This window comes from Centruroides sculpturatus, unplaced genomic scaffold (genome assembly GCF_000671375.1).
Source record: "Centruroides sculpturatus isolate CEXI.00-Female unplaced genomic scaffold, Cexi_2.0 scaffold484, whole genome shotgun sequence".
NCBI lineage: Eukaryota > Metazoa > Arthropoda > Arachnida > Scorpiones > Buthidae > Centruroides > Centruroides sculpturatus.
The window spans coordinates 198,612-220,862 of NW_019384726.1; the positions used below are offsets into that span (position 1 = coordinate 198,612).

At 25.5% G+C, this 22,251-nt stretch overlaps 1 protein-coding gene across 1 annotated transcript in view; it reads right to left on the reverse strand.

Annotated features, from left to right (window-relative positions):
* The window catches only part of LOC111628129 (glutamate receptor ionotropic, kainate 2-like), a 75,388-nt gene that overhangs the window by 10,275 nt on the left and 42,862 nt on the right, over window positions 1-22,251 (reverse strand). The window contains exons 3-9 of the mRNA XM_023371854.1: window positions 18,645-18,896; window positions 17,221-17,399; window positions 10,963-11,016; window positions 10,725-10,889; window positions 9,780-9,932; window positions 7,994-8,098; window positions 7,658-7,756 (exon numbers count right to left, since the gene is read on the reverse strand). Coding sequence (XP_023227622.1) covers window positions 7,658-7,756; window positions 7,994-8,098; window positions 9,780-9,932; window positions 10,725-10,889; window positions 10,963-11,016; window positions 17,221-17,399; window positions 18,645-18,896 — 1,007 coding nt within the window. The remainder of the gene's footprint in view (window positions 1-7,657; window positions 7,757-7,993; window positions 8,099-9,779; window positions 9,933-10,724; window positions 10,890-10,962; window positions 11,017-17,220; window positions 17,400-18,644; window positions 18,897-22,251) is intronic.

Here is a 22,251-nt window from a genome sequence, read left to right on the forward strand (position 1 = left end):
TATGAATTATGTATTCTCTATAACGAAGATTTACTCGTATGTAACATCGATTTCTTGATGAATATTCAAATATTGTCAAGGTAAAAGTTAATAAATCAATATGAAAGTCAAAAGTGCAGAAACGGAATCTCTTATTGAGAATCAAGATTTGATCGGTTAGGTGGTTTATTCACTGTTGTTACATTGTCAACAACTTGACAGTTGATCGAATTTTACTACAACTCTCTTCATAATTCAAAAATCTATTGGCATCTCCTCTTTTCATCATTGTTAACATGTATATTGAAGTCATCATTCTTTTTTGAACAGAAGTTTAAACTTTATAAATATATTCTGAGTGAACTCTTACATCAAATAATATATTATTAAACTTTAATAACTAGTTTATAAACCTAAGTAAGATTACCAATAAGTTAACATTGTTAAATTTTCGGTTTATGTAGCATTTATTTATTTACAATTAGGAAATGTAAGTAAATAAGACAAGATTTTCTCCCACTACACCAAAATTAAATCCCAAACAATACACAATATTGTAAAATAAATATAAATATTGTATATAAAACTAATAATATTTAAAAATAATTTGCAAATTTCTTGTACATTGTAAATTAGATTTATCATTTTTAATTCATATGTTTAAAATTTAGCAAAATGCCAAAGAAATGTAAAATTCGTACATTGTACAGCATAAAAATCTAAATCTTACAAGAGTTTAGATAAATAAATATTTCTTATAAAGATTATAATAGTAATTATTTTTTTATAATAAAAAATTTGGTAAAACTTTTTACGCCAAAAGAAATCTTTGAAAAATTTTGAAGAAAAATTCACAAATTTATCTTCATGGCTTCTTTGTTGATTATGTTTCTTTTTCTGGAATAAAAACATCTCTCTTCATCAAACTTTTTCTTTCAACAAAAGATCGCATTTCTTCTTTTACTTACTTTTTTCCCCGGAAACGGTTTTCTACTTGATAGCTACATGTAATTAGTTTTAGTTTTAAAAGGAAAAAAGAACATTTCTTATGATTGAGAGAAATTTCAGTTTTTCTTATCTCTCAAAGGAATATACATATATAAAAAAATTAATCCAAAATTAAGGATTCAAGTTAATATAATTTGATGAATATAGATTAAAATTGTAAGATACCTTTGGTCGAAGGAACTAATTAAATCTTCGGTTTATACAATGTAGCAGATTAAACGATAAAATTAATTATTTGACATTTTAGATGCCTTCACCAAACTTAGATATTTTGAGGACAGTAAAAATTAGAAAACGTCTCCAGTGACAAATGATATAACATTAACAGACAATAGCTACTGCTACATACAAAAGAAACCGAGCAAAAAAAAATTCAATTTTAACTTTAGCAAGTTTTCAGTAATAATTTAACCCCAACTTACCATTTTCATGTAACTAACCACAGACCTCCCATAAGTTGTAACTTTAGACCGCGTGCATTCAATTGGGAAAATTTGGATAGGTTGGCTCTGATCCAGATCTTGAAGAGCTTGAGAAAATAAGAGTATGGCGTCATATAGTAGAGCCGTATCGGTCTAAAATTAAAAATAAATTACAAGAAAATAAACATTTCTAGTATTTATAAGAGTATAATGTCAACATTTTATATATTTTTTAAATTCTTTAAAAATATATCACAAATAGTTCGAATAAATTGTTAGAAGTTTTATGAATGAGTCGCTTAAATTCGCTTCTTGTCGCATTTTCTTAAAAATAAAAAACCCGTTTAATCAACAGAAACATTGCTAAATGAAATTTTTAAAATAGACGTTAGGGAGTAAAGATTAGATCCCAAAATTAGAGTCGAACTCCGAAGCATCATTAAAACCACCGACATATTTACTGTATAGATCCAACACCGAAACTTTAGCAAAGTTTCTGAAAGATCCAATAGATTTCAACCAATATCATATGATCTATAGTAAGGATATTTTTCCTTTAATCTCTTTCCTATAGGAAATAGAATACAAGTCGGTTATATCCGATAAAAACTTTTTTATGGTGGTAGAGTGAGAGTTGAATTTACTGTAATAGTGTCTTGGTTGAATTCCTCTTGTAATTTGATTCGGATGAAATATATAATCAAATTTCGATAAATGATAGTACTTAACTGGAGCATAAATCAATACATTAATAACGTATCACGTATAACACTTTCAATAAATTTTAAAAAAGTAAGATTTTCGATATTAAGTGAAGAGTATTTAGATTTATTATTATTATTTTTATTTGTTAATAAATTAAGAGAGGTAATAAAAATAAGAAATTTCTATTTATAAAACTAGTTTTTAGTTAAATACAAATTGAAATATTTTAATAAAAATAACCTTTAACACGTGTCTGCTTTTATCTGGTCTTCCGTATCTTAATTCTCCAAATATCCAATCTCTTATGACGTTTGCTACTTGTTGACGCGAAGGATCTACCAAGCGGAAAGCAGTAATATTTGATCGGCTAGAATGAAATTCTTTGAAATCTAATGTATGAAAGTCCTAAAAATAAATAAAATATTAAATTAATATATATGCGAAATCATTCACTTCACGTTATTAATGCGAAACTTACCAGTGAAGTTATTATGTAATTATGATATTCTGTCAACATGCCAACTTCTTGAGCCTGAAATATAATATTACTTTTTAAACATTTTTTTGTAAAAAACGCATTTTCTTTAAACTTAAAAAAATTTTAAATCATCTTTGTGAAAATCAACTCTTAATTAAATGTTCTTTCTGTAGTTTTTAGTACTAATTATTTATATACTCGTATATTAAATAAATTTTTAAACATTCTTGAAGAGGTTATTCATAATTTTTTAAAGATTTTAAATTGTTTTTCTCGCTTCCAGAAGTTAAATATTTCACGAACATCTTTCTAAACAAGTCTAATCAATAATTTTTTATACCTTAAACATGTCTTTTATAAAACTTTTCATTCTTGTATTATTAAAAGAGCATGTTTGCTGATTTCAAATGCTGAGTTTATTTTGCAGTTACATTAATAAGCAAGAGTTTTTTAATAAATAAACTTGTTAAATTTAAATTTCGATTAAAAAAAATATATATATAAGCATTTACAAGAGGGATATTTGACATTTCACTCATTATACTTATAAAATGCATCTATTTTAATATCTGACAGTTCTAGTGAATGTAAAAATGATTAATTGACTATAAATATTTCTGTAAATTCTTCCAGAGAGATTATTAAACTTCTCATTTTTAAAGAAAATTTAGCATTTTAAACTTCAAGTAATTCAATTTAAAAATTTGAATCAAAGTCAATATGCGGCTTCGAATTGCTTTTTTCTTATGAACAATCCTTAAATTTAATCAGAAAAAAACTATGAAATTTAATTAAATAAATTATCTTAACGTACTAAACAGCTTATTAATTCTAAAATGATAATATTTAAATAAATGAATACAATAATGTTAATAAATTAGATTTTGTTTTATAAATTTGACAAATCTTATTTTCCTTTTGTTAATTATTTTATTCTATTCAAATTATATCTTTCTTACTCTTTTCTCAGTAATTATATTATTGTTAGTAATATAATTAAATAGAATTTAACGAAGTTATTCCTCAATAAGATTATTGTTTAATTGAAACTTTAAATTATAAGAAGAAAAGAAAAAAAAATTTAAATTTTCATTGAAGTTTTATGAATTTTAATGAAGTTTCTTTTTAAAGCATTATGTCTATAATTTTATTTCATCAAAACATTTGCAATTATATATAAAATTTAAATTTTACATTAAAATTACTAAATTACATAAAATAATTTAATTATAAATTAAACTGATTTAATTTTTAAGTTAATATTATATTATATTAGTTTTCAATAATTTTGATGTTTTTAGTGAATAAAATAAGATAAAAAATTGAAATGATTTATAAAATTTAAGAATCAGTTTTTAATATATCAAAATAGGCATTAATTCTCCCTTAAAATATTATTTTAAATTTAAAATAATTACTATTTTGTTATTTTATATAAATTTATAAGTATCAATTACATACATTAATTATATGTATTTATACAAATGAGGATGTTTGTTTGTTTGTTCGCTATGCACAATTAGCCAATTGCTATATTTAAATACTTCTAACTTAGATACTGTCGTACATCCCACTCCATATTATTGATTGAATTTCTATATATCAATTAACTTGTGTCTACATTTGATTTGCTGGCTTTACACGTAGCGCTATTTGTTGGCAAAAAAATTTAGAAAATAATAAACTAAATATAATTTTTAAAAATATATATTATATTCACTTAATTACTGCTGATATAGAGCGAAACAGACGTGCTATTACGCGCCATTATGCCATTACTACGACAAGTAGCGCATAGCAGTTGTAGTAGTGGTTTCCCCCTGTATATCTTACTTTTTGTGTTAGCAACAGAATCGTGCTAATCATGTATCTAACTCCGTTCAGGGGAAAATAATTTTAATTGAAACAACATGAATTACTGTAGGAACAAGAAGTTCTTATATAGTTATTCTGGGTCTACTACCCCCTCTGCTTTCCACTAGTTTTCTCTACATTTATCTATCATACTCCTTTCTCGAGATAAATAGAGAACAGACGAACAGACGGATGCTAATGGCTTTTATAGGTCTACAATTTTTTCAAAATTGCAGCCTAATAAATACCCTCCAGTAACAGAGTGGATAAAACCATCGAACACCGGTAGTCGGTCGTGGGTTCGTGCTTCGCCAATGGACTGGCCAAGTGGAGTTTTCTGGGTTTTATTCGCGTTAGTAACACCTAAATAGGGGCCAGCTTTACATAAAAGTATTTCCGAGATGTATCCTCCTTGGCAGTTCGCTCATGTGTCGCGTTGCCGTAACCAAATAAACAAACCAATTCTAATACTTTTTCAATAAACTCGATATTTACGAGGACCTACTTAACTACCACAAAACCTAGACAATCCGCTCATCTCCTGATTTAATCTACTCATAAACTCATTGCCCGAAACTTCTTTCACTGATATTGCTTAAGATGTTCTAACGTTCAACCAAATTAATGTACAGTACTATACGTGCAACGATTTTAAGGACAATGTAGGGCTGGAAATCTTTTTTTGTGTCGATGTTTATTTTTCCTATTTATTATCATGGCGACGTTGCTTCATTCAAAATTTCCTTCAGTTGTAGTATGTGTAATGTTCATATTATTCACATGTTGATTCTTACTGTCAAATCTGCTTCTACTATTCTTATGCCACAACTTTCAAAAGTTTCCTTTACTTAAATATTTCTGGTGAGCTTTACTTTTTCAACCTGGTTTCACCAGTTTTTTTTACGGAATCACGTAAAAGAAATTATTCTCGCATTTTTACAAGATTTTTTTAAAAGTCTTATATCTAGTCTTTCGGATGTTAAGATTAGCAAGTTCGATCACATGCGGGGCCATCACAACCTAACCTATACAACACGGATCACTTTTCAAATATTAATAGTAAATCGGTATTAATTAATAGTCGTTGACTCCCGGAGGAGGACAACTATTACTTTTGATCGAATTAATTTCAACTTCTATCTTCAACAGCCCTTCTTTCTATCGTATTATATAATGTTCATATTCGAATGCCACGGTACCGGGTGGAATTCGAATAGGAAAATTACATAATATGAGGCTACCAGCGAGCACAAAATATGTTTTAAGTGGTTTTCGAGGGTGCTGAGTTTAATTATTTAGTCCGTTTTTCGCGAATTTTGATTTGTTGTAGGATCACCATTTGATATTCGGCTGTGAGTTAACATTAGTGTCTACTTGACCGATGAAACTGTGCCATTTCTTACTATCCTAGTATCGCGATAAACCTGACAATGGTAGGCTAAAATAACCAAACTCCTTATGTAGTTTTTTTTAATATTTGTTATATTATAGTATTTGATTTTTATAAGTACAAACGTTATCTTACTTAAGGGTTTATCATATCAAGTACCCAATCTAACACATTTTAAAACTTCTTTATTCCTGTATAGTACACAATTTAAAGAGTTTTTAAAATGTGTTAGATTGGGTACTTGATAAACCCTTACGTAAGATAACCTTTGTAAATATAAATCAAATACTATAATAAAATATACTATAATAGAAGGGTTAGAAGTACAAATTAATTTAATAATCTTAATGTTTGTACCTAATTTTTTCTAGGGCAACGCCGGACTTACCTGCTACTAAATTAATATATTTAGATTATTTTTAATAAATTAATTTTATAATGTTNATAATAATAGTCACTGTTATTATTAATAATACAAGTGATGTTGACAAAATTATTAAATTGCTTATAATAAAAGTTGTTTTGGTTTATAATAAAAATTGTTTAGCACAATCGATGCAAAGTTGCTTAACTTTAATGCTTTTATAATTAATGGAGAAATGCAGAAAGATTTAAAATTAAGCTCACTTTACGCATAAATTTATTATTAAACATTTAATGCAGTAATGTAATATTTTAAATTTTGTTTCATTTACTACTTTAGATGAATTTAATGTGCGCAAAAGTAACTTGAAAGTTCTTCGCTTCAGCTGCAGTATGAGATGAATAATGAAGGATAAATGCCATGTGTTGCCATTATATAGATTTTAATTAAAAAAGAACAGAATTAAAAGAAACTTTAACCTATAATATCTAAGTGTAGCCTACTAGCTATTGGAAAAATAAATGGTGATTGCAGAGCGAGTTTATTTTTACAGCTGTATGCAATAACAAAGAAGAAAATAAACACGCCTTTCCAATTTCCAGAAACAAGATTTTATAAATTATATAAATTAAAGAAGTCAGTTTCTTTCTTCTATAATAATTGTATAAATGTACACAGTTTCTTCTTTAGATACACAAAACAAAGTTTTAAGCAATAGAATAATAAAAAAGAATAAGAGAAGAAGTCTTTTTTTTCTATTGTTATTTTCTATAATAGCTTCTTGATGAACCTGTTATTCAAGTGAAACTATTTTATTTTATTTATTTTTAAGCAATATACAATAGTCCTTATTCACAGTAAAAAACTTTATATGTTTATATTGATCTCGGATCCATCAAAACATGAAATCATTTATCAGTTGTATTTGGTTGGAAATCTGGTTGTCCTGGACAGATGCCAGATGAATGAAACTTAAACCATTTTTAATATCAAACGCGTACCATAGGTAGAAACAAGATCCCAAGTCTTTATACTAGATCTTTATCGCGTGATAAATGTGATCATACTGTACGACGGAAATATCGATCACAACTTGTGACTAAGCGTTACTATTTTAACTTTCGATCACGATTCCAAAAGAAAAACTCTATATTTAATTAAATTTATGTACAAATTTAAAAATCGATGTATACGCAGCGACTATAATTTGTGCGAAACGAATAATGTTGTGTAATTTGTATCCGAAATCAAAAGATTGCATTTTAAACGCATTTTTGGGAAATATAACGATGCGCGCGTACAGAGTACATTAATTACAAGAGACGAGAACTTTTGCTGCAAAGAAAAATAGCGTACGTAATAAGTGAGGTATTAGCAGCTGTTAGCCTCTTACAACAGTGTCAATTGTGACCAACAGATGGCTCTGCTGTCGTGACACTCACGACGATCGTTGTTACCCTTAAGGTCTTGTTTCGTAAGATCTGCGTGATATCTCCGAATGCTGAATAAATTTCCCTGGTATAGTTCACTCCCTTTAACGTATTCCACGTCCCGACCTAAAAATAAAAATAAAATCTTTATTATAGTCGTAATATTTTCATTAACAAGTAACAATGAAAATAATGGACAGAAAAGTTATAAAGAAATAACAGCGTTGAAAATGTTCAACATTGAAAAGTATTATTCGTTTCTGCCTTTAATTTTATTCGGATTTATAGTTAAATAACAATTAAATTTTTTCTTGTTAAAGTTAAAAATTAATTAATGTGAATTCACTTGGTTTTGTTTGTTACCTTTGTAACTACTCCTTTGTGTAATTCCACAATATCTAATGTAACGTCATAACGTTGTCCTCTGTCGTTAAATTTGACGTCACCTGTCAATCCCTCAATGTGAATCTGATAAAATTAAAGTTGGAAATTAATTATTCATTTAAGACAAATAATTAGACAATTAATTGGAATAATGAGATTATAATCTAATCAATTTGTTATTTTATCGTATCATAACACAAATTTAAACATTCTATCAATATATGCCAGAATATTTACACTTTTAAAATGCTAAATTATACAAATTTTTAATCAGAATAATTTTCAAATAATTATAATGATAATAATTGTACAAGCAAAGACTGACTTACAGAACAATTTGTAATTTTTTTTTTCAGATATGAATTATGTATTCTCTATAACGAAGATTTACTCGTATGTAACATCGATTTCTTGATGAATATTCAAATATTGTCAAGGTAAAAGTTAATAAATCAATATGAAAGTCAAAAGTGCAGAAACGGAATCTCTTATTGAGAATCAAGATTTGATCGGTTAGGTGGTTTATTCACTGTTGTTACATTGTCAACAACTTGACAGTTGATCGAATTTTACTACAACTCTCTTCATAATTCAAAAATCTATTGGCATCTCCTCTTTTCATCATTGTTAACATGTATATTGAAGTCATCATTCTTTTTTGAACAGAAGTTTAAACTTTATAAATATATTCTGAGTGAACTCTTACATCAAATAATATATTATTAAACTTTAATAACTAGTTTATAAACCTAAGTAAGATTACCAATAAGTTAACATTGTTAAATTTTCGGTTTATGTAGCATTTATTTATTTACAATTAGGAAATGTAAGTAAATAAGACAAGATTTTCTCCCACTACACCAAAATTAAATCCCAAACAATACACAATATTGTAAAATAAATATAAATATTGTATATAAAACTAATAATATTTAAAAATAATTTGCAAATTTCTTGTACATTGTAAATTAGATTTATCATTTTTAATTCATATGTTTAAAATTTAGCAAAATGCCAAAGAAATGTAAAATTCGTACATTGTACAGCATAAAAATCTAAATCTTACAAGAGTTTAGATAAATAAATATTTCTTATAAAGATTATAATAGTAATTATTTTTTTATAATAAAAAATTTGGTAAAACTTTTTACGCCAAAAGAAATCTTTGAAAAATTTTGAAGAAAAATTCACAAATTTATCTTCATGGCTTCTTTGTTGATTATGTTTCTTTTTCTGGAATAAAAACATCTCTCTTCATCAAACTTTTTCTTTCAACAAAAGATCGCATTTCTTCTTTTACTTACTTTTTTCCCCGGAAACGGTTTTCTACTTGATAGCTACATGTAATTAGTTTTAGTTTTAAAAGGAAAAAAGAACATTTCTTATGATTGAGAGAAATTTCAGTTTTTCTTATCTCTCAAAGGAATATACATATATAAAAAAATTAATCCAAAATTAAGGATTCAAGTTAATATAATTTGATGAATATAGATTAAAATTGTAAGATACCTTTGGTCGAAGGAACTAATTAAATCTTCGGTTTATACAATGTAGCAGATTAAACGATAAAATTAATTATTTGACATTTTAGATGCCTTCACCAAACTTAGATATTTTGAGGACAGTAAAAATTAGAAAACGTCTCCAGTGACAAATGATATAACATTAACAGACAATAGCTACTGCCACATACAAAAGAAACCGAGCAAAAAAAATTCAATTTTAACTTTAGCAAGTTTTCAGTAATAATTTAACCCCAACTTACCATTTTCATGTAACTAACCACAGACCTCCCATAAGTTGTAACTTTAGACCGCGTGCATTCAATTGGGAAAATTTGGATAGGTTGGCTCTGATCCAGATCTTGAAGAGCTTGAGAAAATAAGAGTATGGCGTCATATAGTAGAGCCGTATCGGTCTAAAATTAAAAATAAATTACAAGAAAATAAACATTTCTAGTATTTATAAGAGTATAATGTCAACATTTTATATATTTTTTAAATTCTTTAAAAATATATCACAAATAGTTCGAATAAATTGTTAGAAGTTTTATGAATGAGTCGCTTAAATTCGCTTCTTGTCGCATTTTCTTAAAAATAAAAAACCCGTTTAATCAACAGAAACATTGCTAAATGAAATTTTTAAAATAGACGTTAGGGAGTAAAGATTAGATCCCAAAATTAGAGTCGAACTCCGAAGCATCATTAAAACCACCGACATATTTACTGTATAGATCCAACACCGAAACTTTAGCAAAGTTTCTGAAAGATCCAATAGATTTCAACCAATATCATATGATCTATAGTAAGGATATTTTTCCTTTAATCTCTTTCCTATAGGAAATAGAATACAAGTCGGTTATATCCGATAAAAACTTTTTTATGGTGGTAGAGTGAGAGTTGAATTTACTGTAATAGTGTCTTGGTTGAATTCCTCTTGTAATTTGATTCGGATGAAATATATAATCAAATTTCGATAAATGATAGTACTTAACTGGAGCATAAATCAATACATTAATAACGTATCACGTATAACACTTTCAATAAATTTTAAAAAAGTAAGATTTTCGATATTAAGTGAAGAGTATTTAGATTTATTATTATTATTTTTATTTGTTAATAAATTAAGAGAGGTAATAAAAATAAGAAATTTCTATTTATAAAACTAGTTTTTAGTTAAATACAAATTGAAATATTTTAATAAAAATAACCTTTAACACGTGTCTGCTTTTATCTGGTCTTCCGTATCTTAATTCTCCAAATATCCAATCTCTTATGACGTTTGCTACTTGTTGACGCGAAGGATCTACCAAGCGGAAAGCAGTAATATTTGATCGGCTAGAATGAAATTCTTTGAAATCTAATGTATGAAAGTCCTAAAAATAAATAAAATATTAAATTAATATATATGCGAAATCATTCACTTCACGTTATTAATGCGAAACTTACCAGTGAAGTTATTATGTAATTATGATATTCTGTCAACATGCCAACTTCTTGAGCCTGAAATATAATATTACTTTTTAAACATTTTTTTGTAAAAAACGCATTTTCTTTAAACTTAAAAAAATTTTAAATCATCTTTGTGAAAATCAACTCTTAATTAAATGTTCTTTCTGTAGTTTTTAGTACTAATTATTTATATACTCGTATATTAAATAAATTTTTAAACATTCTTGAAGAGGTTATTCATAATTTTTTAAAGATTTTAAATTGTTTTTCTCGCTTCCAGAAGTTAAATATTTCACGAACATCTTTCTAAACAAGTCTAATCAATAATTTTTTATACCTTAAACATGTCTTTTATAAAACTTTTCATTCTTGTATTATTAAAAGAGCATGTTTGCTGATTTCAAATGCTGAGTTTATTTTGCAGTTACATTAATAAGCAAGAGTTTTTTAATAAATAAACTTGTTAAATTTAAATTTCGATTAAAAAAAATATATATATAAGCATTTACAAGAGGGATATTTGACATTTCACTCATTATACTTATAAAATGCATCTATTTTAATATCTGACAGTTCTAGTGAATGTAAAAATGATTAATTGACTATAAATATTTCTGTAAATTCTTCCAGAGAGATTATTAAACTTCTCATTTTTAAAGAAAATTTAGCATTTTAAACTTCAAGTAATTCAATTTAAAAATTTGAATCAAAGTCAATATGCGGCTTCGAATTGCTTTTTTCTTATGAACAATCCTTAAATTTAATCAGAAAAAAACTATGAAATTTAATTAAATAAATTATCTTAACGTACTAAACAGCTTATTAATTCTAAAATGATAATATTTAAATAAATGAATACAATAATGTTAATAAATTAGATTTTGTTTTATAAATTTGACAAATCTTATTTTCCTTTTGTTAATTATTTTATTCTATTCAAATTATATCTTTCTTACTCTTTTCTCAGTAATTATATTATTGTTAGTAATATAATTAAATAGAATTTAACGAAGTTATTCCTCAATAAGATTATTGTTTAATTGAAACTTTAAATTATAAGAAGAAAAGAAAAAAAAATTTAAATTTTCATTGAAGTTTTATGAATTTTAATGAAGTTTCTTTTTAAAGCATTATGTCTATAATTTTATTTCATCAAAACATTTGCAATTATATATAAAATTTAAATTTTACATTAAAATTACTAAATTACATAAAATAATTTAATTATAAATTAAACTGATTTAATTTTTAAGTTAATATTATATTATATTAGTTTTCAATAATTTTGATGTTTTTAGTGAATAAAATAAGATAAAAAATTGAAATGATTTATAAAATTTAAGAATCAGTTTTTAATATATCAAAATAGGCATTAATTCTCCCTTAAAATATTATTTTAAATTTAAAATAATTACTATTTTGTTATTTTATATAAATTTATAAGTATCAATTACATACATTAATTATATGTATTTATACAAATGAGGATGTTTGTTTGTTTGTTCGCTATGCACAATTAGCCAATTGCTATATTTAAATACTTCTAACTTAGATACTGTCGTACATCCCACTCCATATTATTGATTGAATTTCTATATATCAATTAACTTGTGTCTACATTTGATTTGCTGGCTTTACACGTAGCGCTATTTGTTGGCAAAAAAATTTAGAAAATAATAAACTAAATATAATTTTTAAAAATATATATTATATTCACTTAATTACTGCTGATATAGAGCGAAACAGACGTGCTATTACGCGCCATTATGCCATTACTACGACAAGTAGCGCATAGCAGTTGTAGTAGTGGTTTCCCCCTGTATATCTTACTTTTTGTGTTAGCAACAGAATCGTGCTAATCATGTATCATGTATCTCCGTTCAGGGGAAAATAATTTTAATTGAAACAACATGAATTACTGTAGAATTCTTATATAGTTAATCTGGGTCTACTAACCCCTCTGCTTTCCACCAGTTTTCTCTACATTTATCTATCTTACTCCTTTCTCGAGATAAATAGAGAACAGACGGACAGACGGATGCTAACGGCTTTTATAGGTCTACAATTTCTTCAAAATTGCAGCCTAATAAATACCCTCCAGTAACAGAGTGGATAAACCATCGAACACCGGTAGTTGGTCGTGGGTTCGCGCATCGCCAATGGACTGGCCAAGTGGAGTTTTCTGGGTTTTCTTCGCGTTAGTAACACCTAAATAGGGGCCAGCTTTACATAAAAGTATTTCCGAGATGCATCCTCCTTGGCAGTTCGCTCATGTGTCGCGTTGCCGTAACCAAATAAACAAACCAATTCTAATACTTTTTCAAAAAACTCAATATTTACGAGGACCTACTTAACTACCACGAAACCTGGACAATCCGCCCCTCTTCTGATTTAATCTACTCATAAACCCATTGCCCCAAACTTCTTTTACTGATATTACTTAAGATGTTCTAACGTTCAGCCAAATTAATGTACAGTACTGTACTATACGTGCAACGATTTTAAGGACAATGTAGGGCTGGAAATCTTTTTCTGTGTCGATGTTTATTTTTCCTATTTATTATCATGGCGACATTGCTTCACTCAAAATTTCCTTCAGTTGTAGTATGTGTAATGTTTATATTATTCACATGTTGATTCTTACTGTCAAATCTGCTTCTACTATTCTTATGCCACAACTTTCAAAAGTTTCCTTTACTTAAATATTTCTGGTGAGCTTTACTTTTTCAACCTGGTTTCACCAGTTTTTTTACGGAATCACGTAAAATAAATTATTCTCGCATTTTTACAAGATTTTTTTAAAAGTCTTATATCTAGTCTTTCGGATGTTAAGGTTAGCAAGTTCGATCACATGCGGGGCCATCACAACCTAACCTATACAACACAGATCACTTTTCAAATATTAATAGTAAACCGGTATTAATTAATAGTCGTTGACTCCTGGAGGAGGACAACTATTACTTTTGATCGAATTAATTTCAACTTCTATCTTCAACAGCCCTTCTTTCTATCGTATTATATAATGTTCATATTCGAATGCCACGGTACCGGGTGGAATTCGAATAGGAAAATTACATAATATGAGGCTACCAGCGAGCACAAAATATGTTTTAAGTGGTTTTCGAGGGTGCTGAGTTTAATTATTTAGTCCGTTTTTCGCGAATTTTGATTTGTTGTAGGATCACCATTTGATATTCGGCTGTGAGTTAACATTAGTGTCTACTTGACCGATGAAACTGTGCCATTTCTTACTATCCTAGTATCGCGATAAACCTGACAATGGTAGGCTAAAATAACCAAACTCCTTATGTAGTTTTTTTTAATATTTGTTATATTATAGTATTTGATTTTTATAAGTACAAACGTTATCTTACTTAAGGGTTTATCATATCAAGTACCCAATCTAACACATTTTAAAACTTCTTTATTCCTGTATAGTACACAATTTAAAGAGTTTTTAAAATGTGTTAGATTGGGTACTTGATAAACCCTTACGTAAGATAACCTTTGTAAATATAAATCAAATACTATAATAAAATATACTATAATAGAAGGGTTAGAAGTACAAAATAATTTAATAATCTTAATGTTTGTACCTAATTTTTGCTAGGGCAACGCCGGACTTACCTGCTACTAAATTAATATATTTAGATTATTTTTAATAAATTAATTTTATAATGTTTTTAGATATAATTATTTTAAGTTCTTATAAAATATAACTAGAATTTAAATATTTTATAGAAAATAAAGTATTTAGTGAATACTATTGCTAAATTGAATTAACAATAAATTTAAAAATGATTTAACTTTATAATAATTATTATTCTATACAGAGAATTACTCTTTATATACAGGAAATATTAATTAAAAACTCAAAATATATATAAATAAAAGTAATAAAATGAAAATCCGAATAATCATAATAAAAAAATGTTTTTGTAGATAATTTTACTAAGATTTTTGAATTTAATTTTAATGTAGTTAACGAAACTTTTAATGCAAATGAATTAGAATATCGAAATGTTCACAAAATCATTTTTGTTCTAAATAAAGTTAATCATCTTTTGAAAATTATTTTAAAAAAAACTTATTATAATAGAAAATATTTATTTGAATTTAAAATAATGATAAATTATAATTATGAAAGTAAATAAATAAGTAACAAAATAATGTGCTATCAATACTTAAGGCATCTTGTAACTAAAAACGTCGCAATACATTTGCATATTGTATAAGAAAATTTGAAACGTTTCAGAATATATAAAGAATGGATAATGCAATTGTCCATTTATGATCAATATAACAACAATCAAAGGACTTTACATGAATAATATAACGCTGTTTCTTATGTCGTGTTTGGATTTTCGCCAAACTTAGTTTAAAAAATCGAAACATTTTCTTAATTTTCTTAATCTTTATTAAATCGCTACGCATTTAGTAGGTTTGAAATCTGTAAATACATAAGTTATATATATTAATTTCTACATTAAGTCATTATTTTTAATGTACAGACTTTTCTATATATTGTTTCATTTCCTTATAAAATGTAGCTTATCTAAAATAATATTGCTTATACATTAAATCCAGGACTTGATTATATAAAAAGAGAAAAATAGATAAGTTAATATATTCGTTTCTAGAGATATAGATACCAAAATGGGAAAGTTTGTCCTAAAAACAGAGTGAAGTTAGTATATTCCTTATAATCACAGTGATGTGACATTTATTAAGGTTTTATAGTTATATTAAAATATATAAAAAATGCTCAGGAGGAAAAGTAATAATATTCGTGTTAGTAATAAAATATATTTTATATAGTCAGTGAATATTCCAATTGCATGTAAAAAAGGTCATCTAAAAACATTTTATTTTTGATACAAATGTTAAGAATCTTTCCTACTAATATGTACTGTATATATGTACAGTTGTTATATTTAATAAAAGTTTAAAGGTAAACTACTAATTAAAATTAAATTATGAATGCTGAAGACTCAATAAATGGTAGTTTTAATACAATACATAAAACTACCATTTATAGAAAATCATTAGAAAAAGACTTATCTAATATTAAGTTAAAACAGATAGAATTCTTAAACTTTCTGTTCATGAATGATATTATGAGAGCAAGTACAATGCTAACCCTGGAGTAAATTTTTATAAAAATCAATAGAAAGAAAATATTTGGCCATATCCTATTAGAAATTCGCATGCAGTTTCCTATAATATATAAATATATTTTAGAGTATGCGAAAAACAGCATAGAATTCGAAGACTGATATGAACTGATGTTGGATAGCAAGAAGTTTTGTAGCATCTCATCCATAGGGACAACATGGAGAAGGTTTTACCTTAAAATGAATAAAAAATAGTAGGTTTGTAATGTAATTTTCGCATTCATACTAGAATTTTTCAATGCTAATCATAGAGTTAACTTAACTATGTATAATATACGAATTCTCTTTGATATACAGATATAGAACTAATAAATTTAAAACGTAAAATAACTATTTAAGTTCACATGTAACAAATTTTTAAATAAATCCTCGAGTTTTTCTCAAAGCTTTCTTCTTTTTTTAACACCAAATCGATATTCTGTATTTTACAACTCTTCAATTATGAAAGATGAATTATTGAATGAAAATCGATTCGGTTTATTTAAAAGTGAAATTATTTTTAGATCAAAGAATTATCTGTTTTTAGAAATTTAGTAAGAAAATATTTATATTGATAAATTGAAATATAGCCGACTTAAGTGTAGAATGTATTTTATCCAACTGAAAAGCAAGCAGTACAATTTTCTTGAATAAACAATAAGTTAATGCATTATTCACTAAGGAAATGAATAAGCCTACATTATCTTTCTTCAAATATCTTTAAAATTTTATTTATAATTTAATAACATAAAGATAGTTTAGGCTGCATCAATAGATATTGTAAAGAATAGCGTATGAATTGTATTCGGTTAAAATTTTTTCGATAACGACGCTATGATTGTTAAAATGATAAGTATCACATTGGACCAAAATAGTTGAGAAAAGGATTAGACTTAGATTATGCTCTCGATATTCTTATCTGAAGGAATAAAAAATGCGAAATGTTACATTAATGTAGTTGTTTGTTGGAAACTCTATAAATGATTATACTTGTTAATCTCGATTAATCTTTAAAGATAAGAAGACCATTTAGATCTTAACACTTTGATTTGTTTCCTGGATCGATAAGAACTAAGCTAGAATTACTACATAGTCTACTTACTTCACGAAATACCTGCTTCAGCTTCTGTACTGAGACGTCAAGAATGATGTTACTTTCTCCATTTCTTCTTGCTTCTTTTAGTAATTTTCTATAGGTTTGTCCTCGAGGTAGTTGTCTTAATGTAACCTTTCTGTCGTATTTGGATGGAACTATTAACAAATCTTGATACTGGATCAGATCTGACGTGTAAAATATTTGGTATTTGTTCAATTTTAATATTTTAACAGTAATATTTTATTAATATCTATAAATTCAAATATTTTATTTTTAGATAGTTTGAAGATTTATCAAAATATACTTTTAATTCAATTTTAATAATAAAGCTTACAAGATAAATAAAATTCTTATATAAATAGAAACATAATTTTGATTAATTTATCATTTTTCATGTTTAATAAATGAATGTATAAATGCAATTTAACAAGTAAATAGAAAACTAAACATAGTTTCCAGCAACTTTAAATATTAATAATAATTTGCAGTTAATAATTGTATCTTGACTTTTAATATTGTTAAAAGTCACGACGTAACTACTAAAACGTAATAATATTCTGTAGAAACTATAACCTATTTCAGATATTTAGAAATAATTTAGTAAATTTATCTAAGACAAACGTTTTCGTTATTGATATTTTTACTTAATATTAACTGAAGAGAAATTTTTCAAGCAGTAACCACATTGTCTCAAGAGGAAGGCAAATACACTCAAGAGAAACATCTTTTCAGTGCTAGAAGTGTAACGAATAAATATCACTTTTGAAAATATCGTATAGTGAAAGTTTGGAAAAACATATCAATAAAATATCCTAATGGTTCTACAGTGGAATATCCAGCAAGTCAATATTTTTTCAAATAATTTATTATATAAATAATTATATCTTTTAAATTGTTTATATAAAAAAACAAACTGTATAATGTTATTGATGCACTGTGTAATAAAATATTTAATTCTAACTTTTGCCTTTTTTATAATGTTTTATTTCTTAAAGTTTTTTCCTTTTCTCTTTTTTTTAAATGAATGTATTTTATTTCCTGTAGAAGCATCAGTAATCAATGAAAGAAATTCAGTAGAAGTCATTCCTTTTTAACTCTTTTTTGTCAGTAACAAACTCAACTTCACCTATAACTGCTGAAACAACTACATGTTCCATTCAAAAGTGACTACTTATTCGATTCTTTACTTTAATGGTTTCCCATTCGATTCTTTAGGATTATATTTTATCTTGATTTATTATAAGTACTAACTCTTTATATAGAATATTCACCATCATTTATCAAATTGTCTTTGTTATATTATAATTTATAAACATTATTAAAATAAAAGTGGAATATAAAATGTGATATATTTAGATGAATGAGAGCTATAATAAGAATATTTTACTTAATTTATAAAACATAATTATTCATTCGGTTTACTACATTACCGTCATTATTTTCGTATATAATCGTAAATTTTTCCCATCTTTTTGCGTTTAATAAATCCAGACAGGCTTTACTAAGTGCTGATGTATCCGGGTAGACATTGATTGAGTGATGATATGATCGAAATCCAACATTCCACCACATGTATACATTTGGGACTTCAAAAGTATTGCAAGTTGACTGGATAGTGTTGCATAAAGATGGCGAACGTGGACCGAATATGGCTGCAACTCCCATCTTTAAAAATTCGCATACTGTAGAATAGAAAAAATATATATATACATCAGTGATGCTATTATTAGTATAGATATATATACCGGTATACATAAGTATTCGTAATGTTTTAAATGTATTTTCTATCAAAAATTTCGACATATATCATTTGTCTAAAATTAAATATTTATATTTGGCGTATGAATAATTAAAATTATATACTTTGTACAAGTTTCTGATCGTCTTGTAAATAGAATTAGCGATGTAGTCATACTTAAATATTATTTTCAACTTCAATCGATTAGTCAAAAATAATTTATCAAGGAAACTTCAGAAAGTTTTTCATAAATTTTTATTATGGTACCTGAACAATAAAAAAAACGAGGAGAAAGAATTAAAAAAAGAAAAAAAAGGTAACAGGGATAATATTTTACTGGAGAAAATTTGACTTTAATAATAAATGCCATTATCCATTAAAAAAAGTATAGCTTGGTTATTAAAAGATATTTATAAAAACTAAACCAAAGCACAGAAAAAATATTGAAAAAGTTTTCAATTAAGTGTCGTTAAACAAACTGCACACATTCTGCATATTATGTTAAAGAGTGGTTCGTACTGTACATGCTATATATATATGATAAAAATAAAAAGAAATTTCCACATAAATTTTTCAAATCGATAAAGAATTTAATATTATAATATTTCATACAAATAAATGAAACAGATGCAATATTATTTAAATCATAAAAAGTGTTCTTTGGTTTCATATTAGTTTACTCATTTTTTNACTTTCAATAAATTTTAAAAAAGTAAGATTTTCGATATTAAGTGAAGAGTATTTAGATTTATTATTATTATTTTTATTTGTTAATAAATTAAGAGAGGTAATAAAAATAAGAAATTTCTATTTATAAAACTAGTTTTTAGTTAAATACAAATTGAAATATTTTAATAAAAATAACCTTTAACACGTGTCTGCTTTTATCTGGTCTTCCGTATCTTAATTCTCCAAATATCCAATCTCTTATGACGTTTGCTACTTGTTGACGCGAAGGATCTACCAAGCGGAAAGCAGTAATATTTGATCGGCTAGAATGAAATTCTTTGAAATCTAATGTATGAAAGTCCTAAAAATAAATAAAATATTAAATTAATATATATGCGAAATCATTCACTTCACGTTATTAATGCGAAACTTACCAGTGAAGTTATTATGTAATTATGATATTCTGTCAACATGCCAACTTCTTGAGCCTGAAATATAATATTACTTTTTAAACATTTTTTGTAAAGAACGCATTTTCTTTAAACTTAAAAAAATTTTTTTTTGACTGGACTGCTATATTATACAGAACTTTCAGTTTTTATGAGAAAAAAAAATATTCATAAAGCAATTACAACTACATTACTTGAAAAAATAAAGATAATTTTTCTGGAAATGCAAGAGATAAGTGAGCTTTAATGTTTTTAGTTGAGTATATTTTCAAGTATAAACGATATAAAAAAGAAGAATAAATCGTTATAAATACAGTAAATTGTGGGAAAAAATATCATAAGTAGGCGAAATCAGTTATGAACTCGCACTTTAATGATTTTTTAACATAAAAATGAAAGAAAATTCACTAAACTATATTAAAATCATCGAGTAATTCATTACAGTTTCTTGAGATGGTAAAAAAAATTAAAGAGAATTTAAAATCGACGTTATTTTGTAATCTGTATTAATATGTTAAACAAAATACAGACACAGAAACTTGGCAAAAGTTTCAGAAAATTCATAAATATCATAAAAATGTCAAAAGTTTTTAAAAGTTCATTTTCATTATAAGATTTTATTACTGTTTATAACTTTCAGAGATATTCTAAATATCAGTAGAGTTGTTTACTGTACAGACCTACTTATAAGTGTGTTGCAAAATTTAAATAAATCGTAAAAACTAAATTTAAGACAAATGTAGTAATCTGCGAGAAGAAAAAAATATATATCAATCTATTTTTTTATGTTATTTATAACAGTTTCGTTGGTCTGAAAAATAAAACAGTATTATTCATAAAAGTGCTTATTATCCAGTTTTATCTTTGCTGTTTGAAGAAATACTCTATAAATTTTATCGTAAAATGTTTAATACAATGTTTCTGTCTGTTTCTTGAACACGATCAAAGAATGTAAAATACAATATATTGTGGATATTTCAGCCTATAAATCATTCGCATTTTGAGTGAAATTTAAATTGAAATAAATACATTAAAGTGCCAATATAATCCGCTTAAAATTTGTAAAATTTGCGTGTAAGATTCTAATCTAACGTAAAGTTTATTATTTTATTCACACTTAACGAAAGATTTAGTGATTTTGTATATAAAACAATCTTTTATATTGTTGAAAAATATAAAAATTGATATAAAATTCTTATAATTTTTAATATATGATACATATTTTAAATATTTAAACATTGTTTCTGAATTTTTTTTTATAACATATTCCTATCATGAATGAATGACTGAGATAAAATGCAATATGTATGCTTTTGTTATTTCTAACATTTATGAGTAAAATAAATTTTCTATTTACGTTAGCTTGAACTGTATGATTGAAAGAATGTGATTTTAAATACGAAATCAAATATATTTGATATGATTACAAAATAGTAAAAGAAATATAATGAAATTATATTATTCTTTACAGATAACATATTACAGAAAATGAAACATATGAAAAGGAAAGAAAAAGTGCTTTGAGAATGTTTTTCTTGTACTTTTACTAGGAAAGTAAGAAAGCAATCAGTTTTTGTCATCAGAGCAGAATATGTTCTCTGAACCTTAAGTAAAGTCAATAATATCTGTTATAACTCTATCCAGAAAAAAAGAACTACAAATCGAAATGAAGTACATACTTTTTCAACGACTTAAATCTATATTCTTCTAAAGTTTCTATAGAGTTTAAACAAACACCTAGTTTTGTTTTAATTTTGAAAATTAAATAAAAACAAAAATTTAATTTAAGATATACAAATAACGTTTCTTGAAAACTTTAATTAGCTTATAAATCTTTTCTTATACAATAAAAACAAAATTTACAAAACTAATTAAAATCAAAAATTATTATTTTATACATTTCTTTTGAATTTTTCCTTTTAAGAATTTCCTTTTTGTTTTTTAAACTTTTTTTTTTAAATTTTATTGAATTTATTTTTTAATTTATTGAATTTTTTATTCTTTTGGCTTTCCATATAAAAAGATTATATCAGTTAAAATGTAGAAAATATAGAACTATTTATAAATTTATTTTATTGTGTTATTTATTACCTATTTCTGAATAAATCAATATTATAGTATAGATCTATGCAGGTTTAAATTGTGATAAAGCAATTAATTTTTAAAATTTTTTTTTTTATA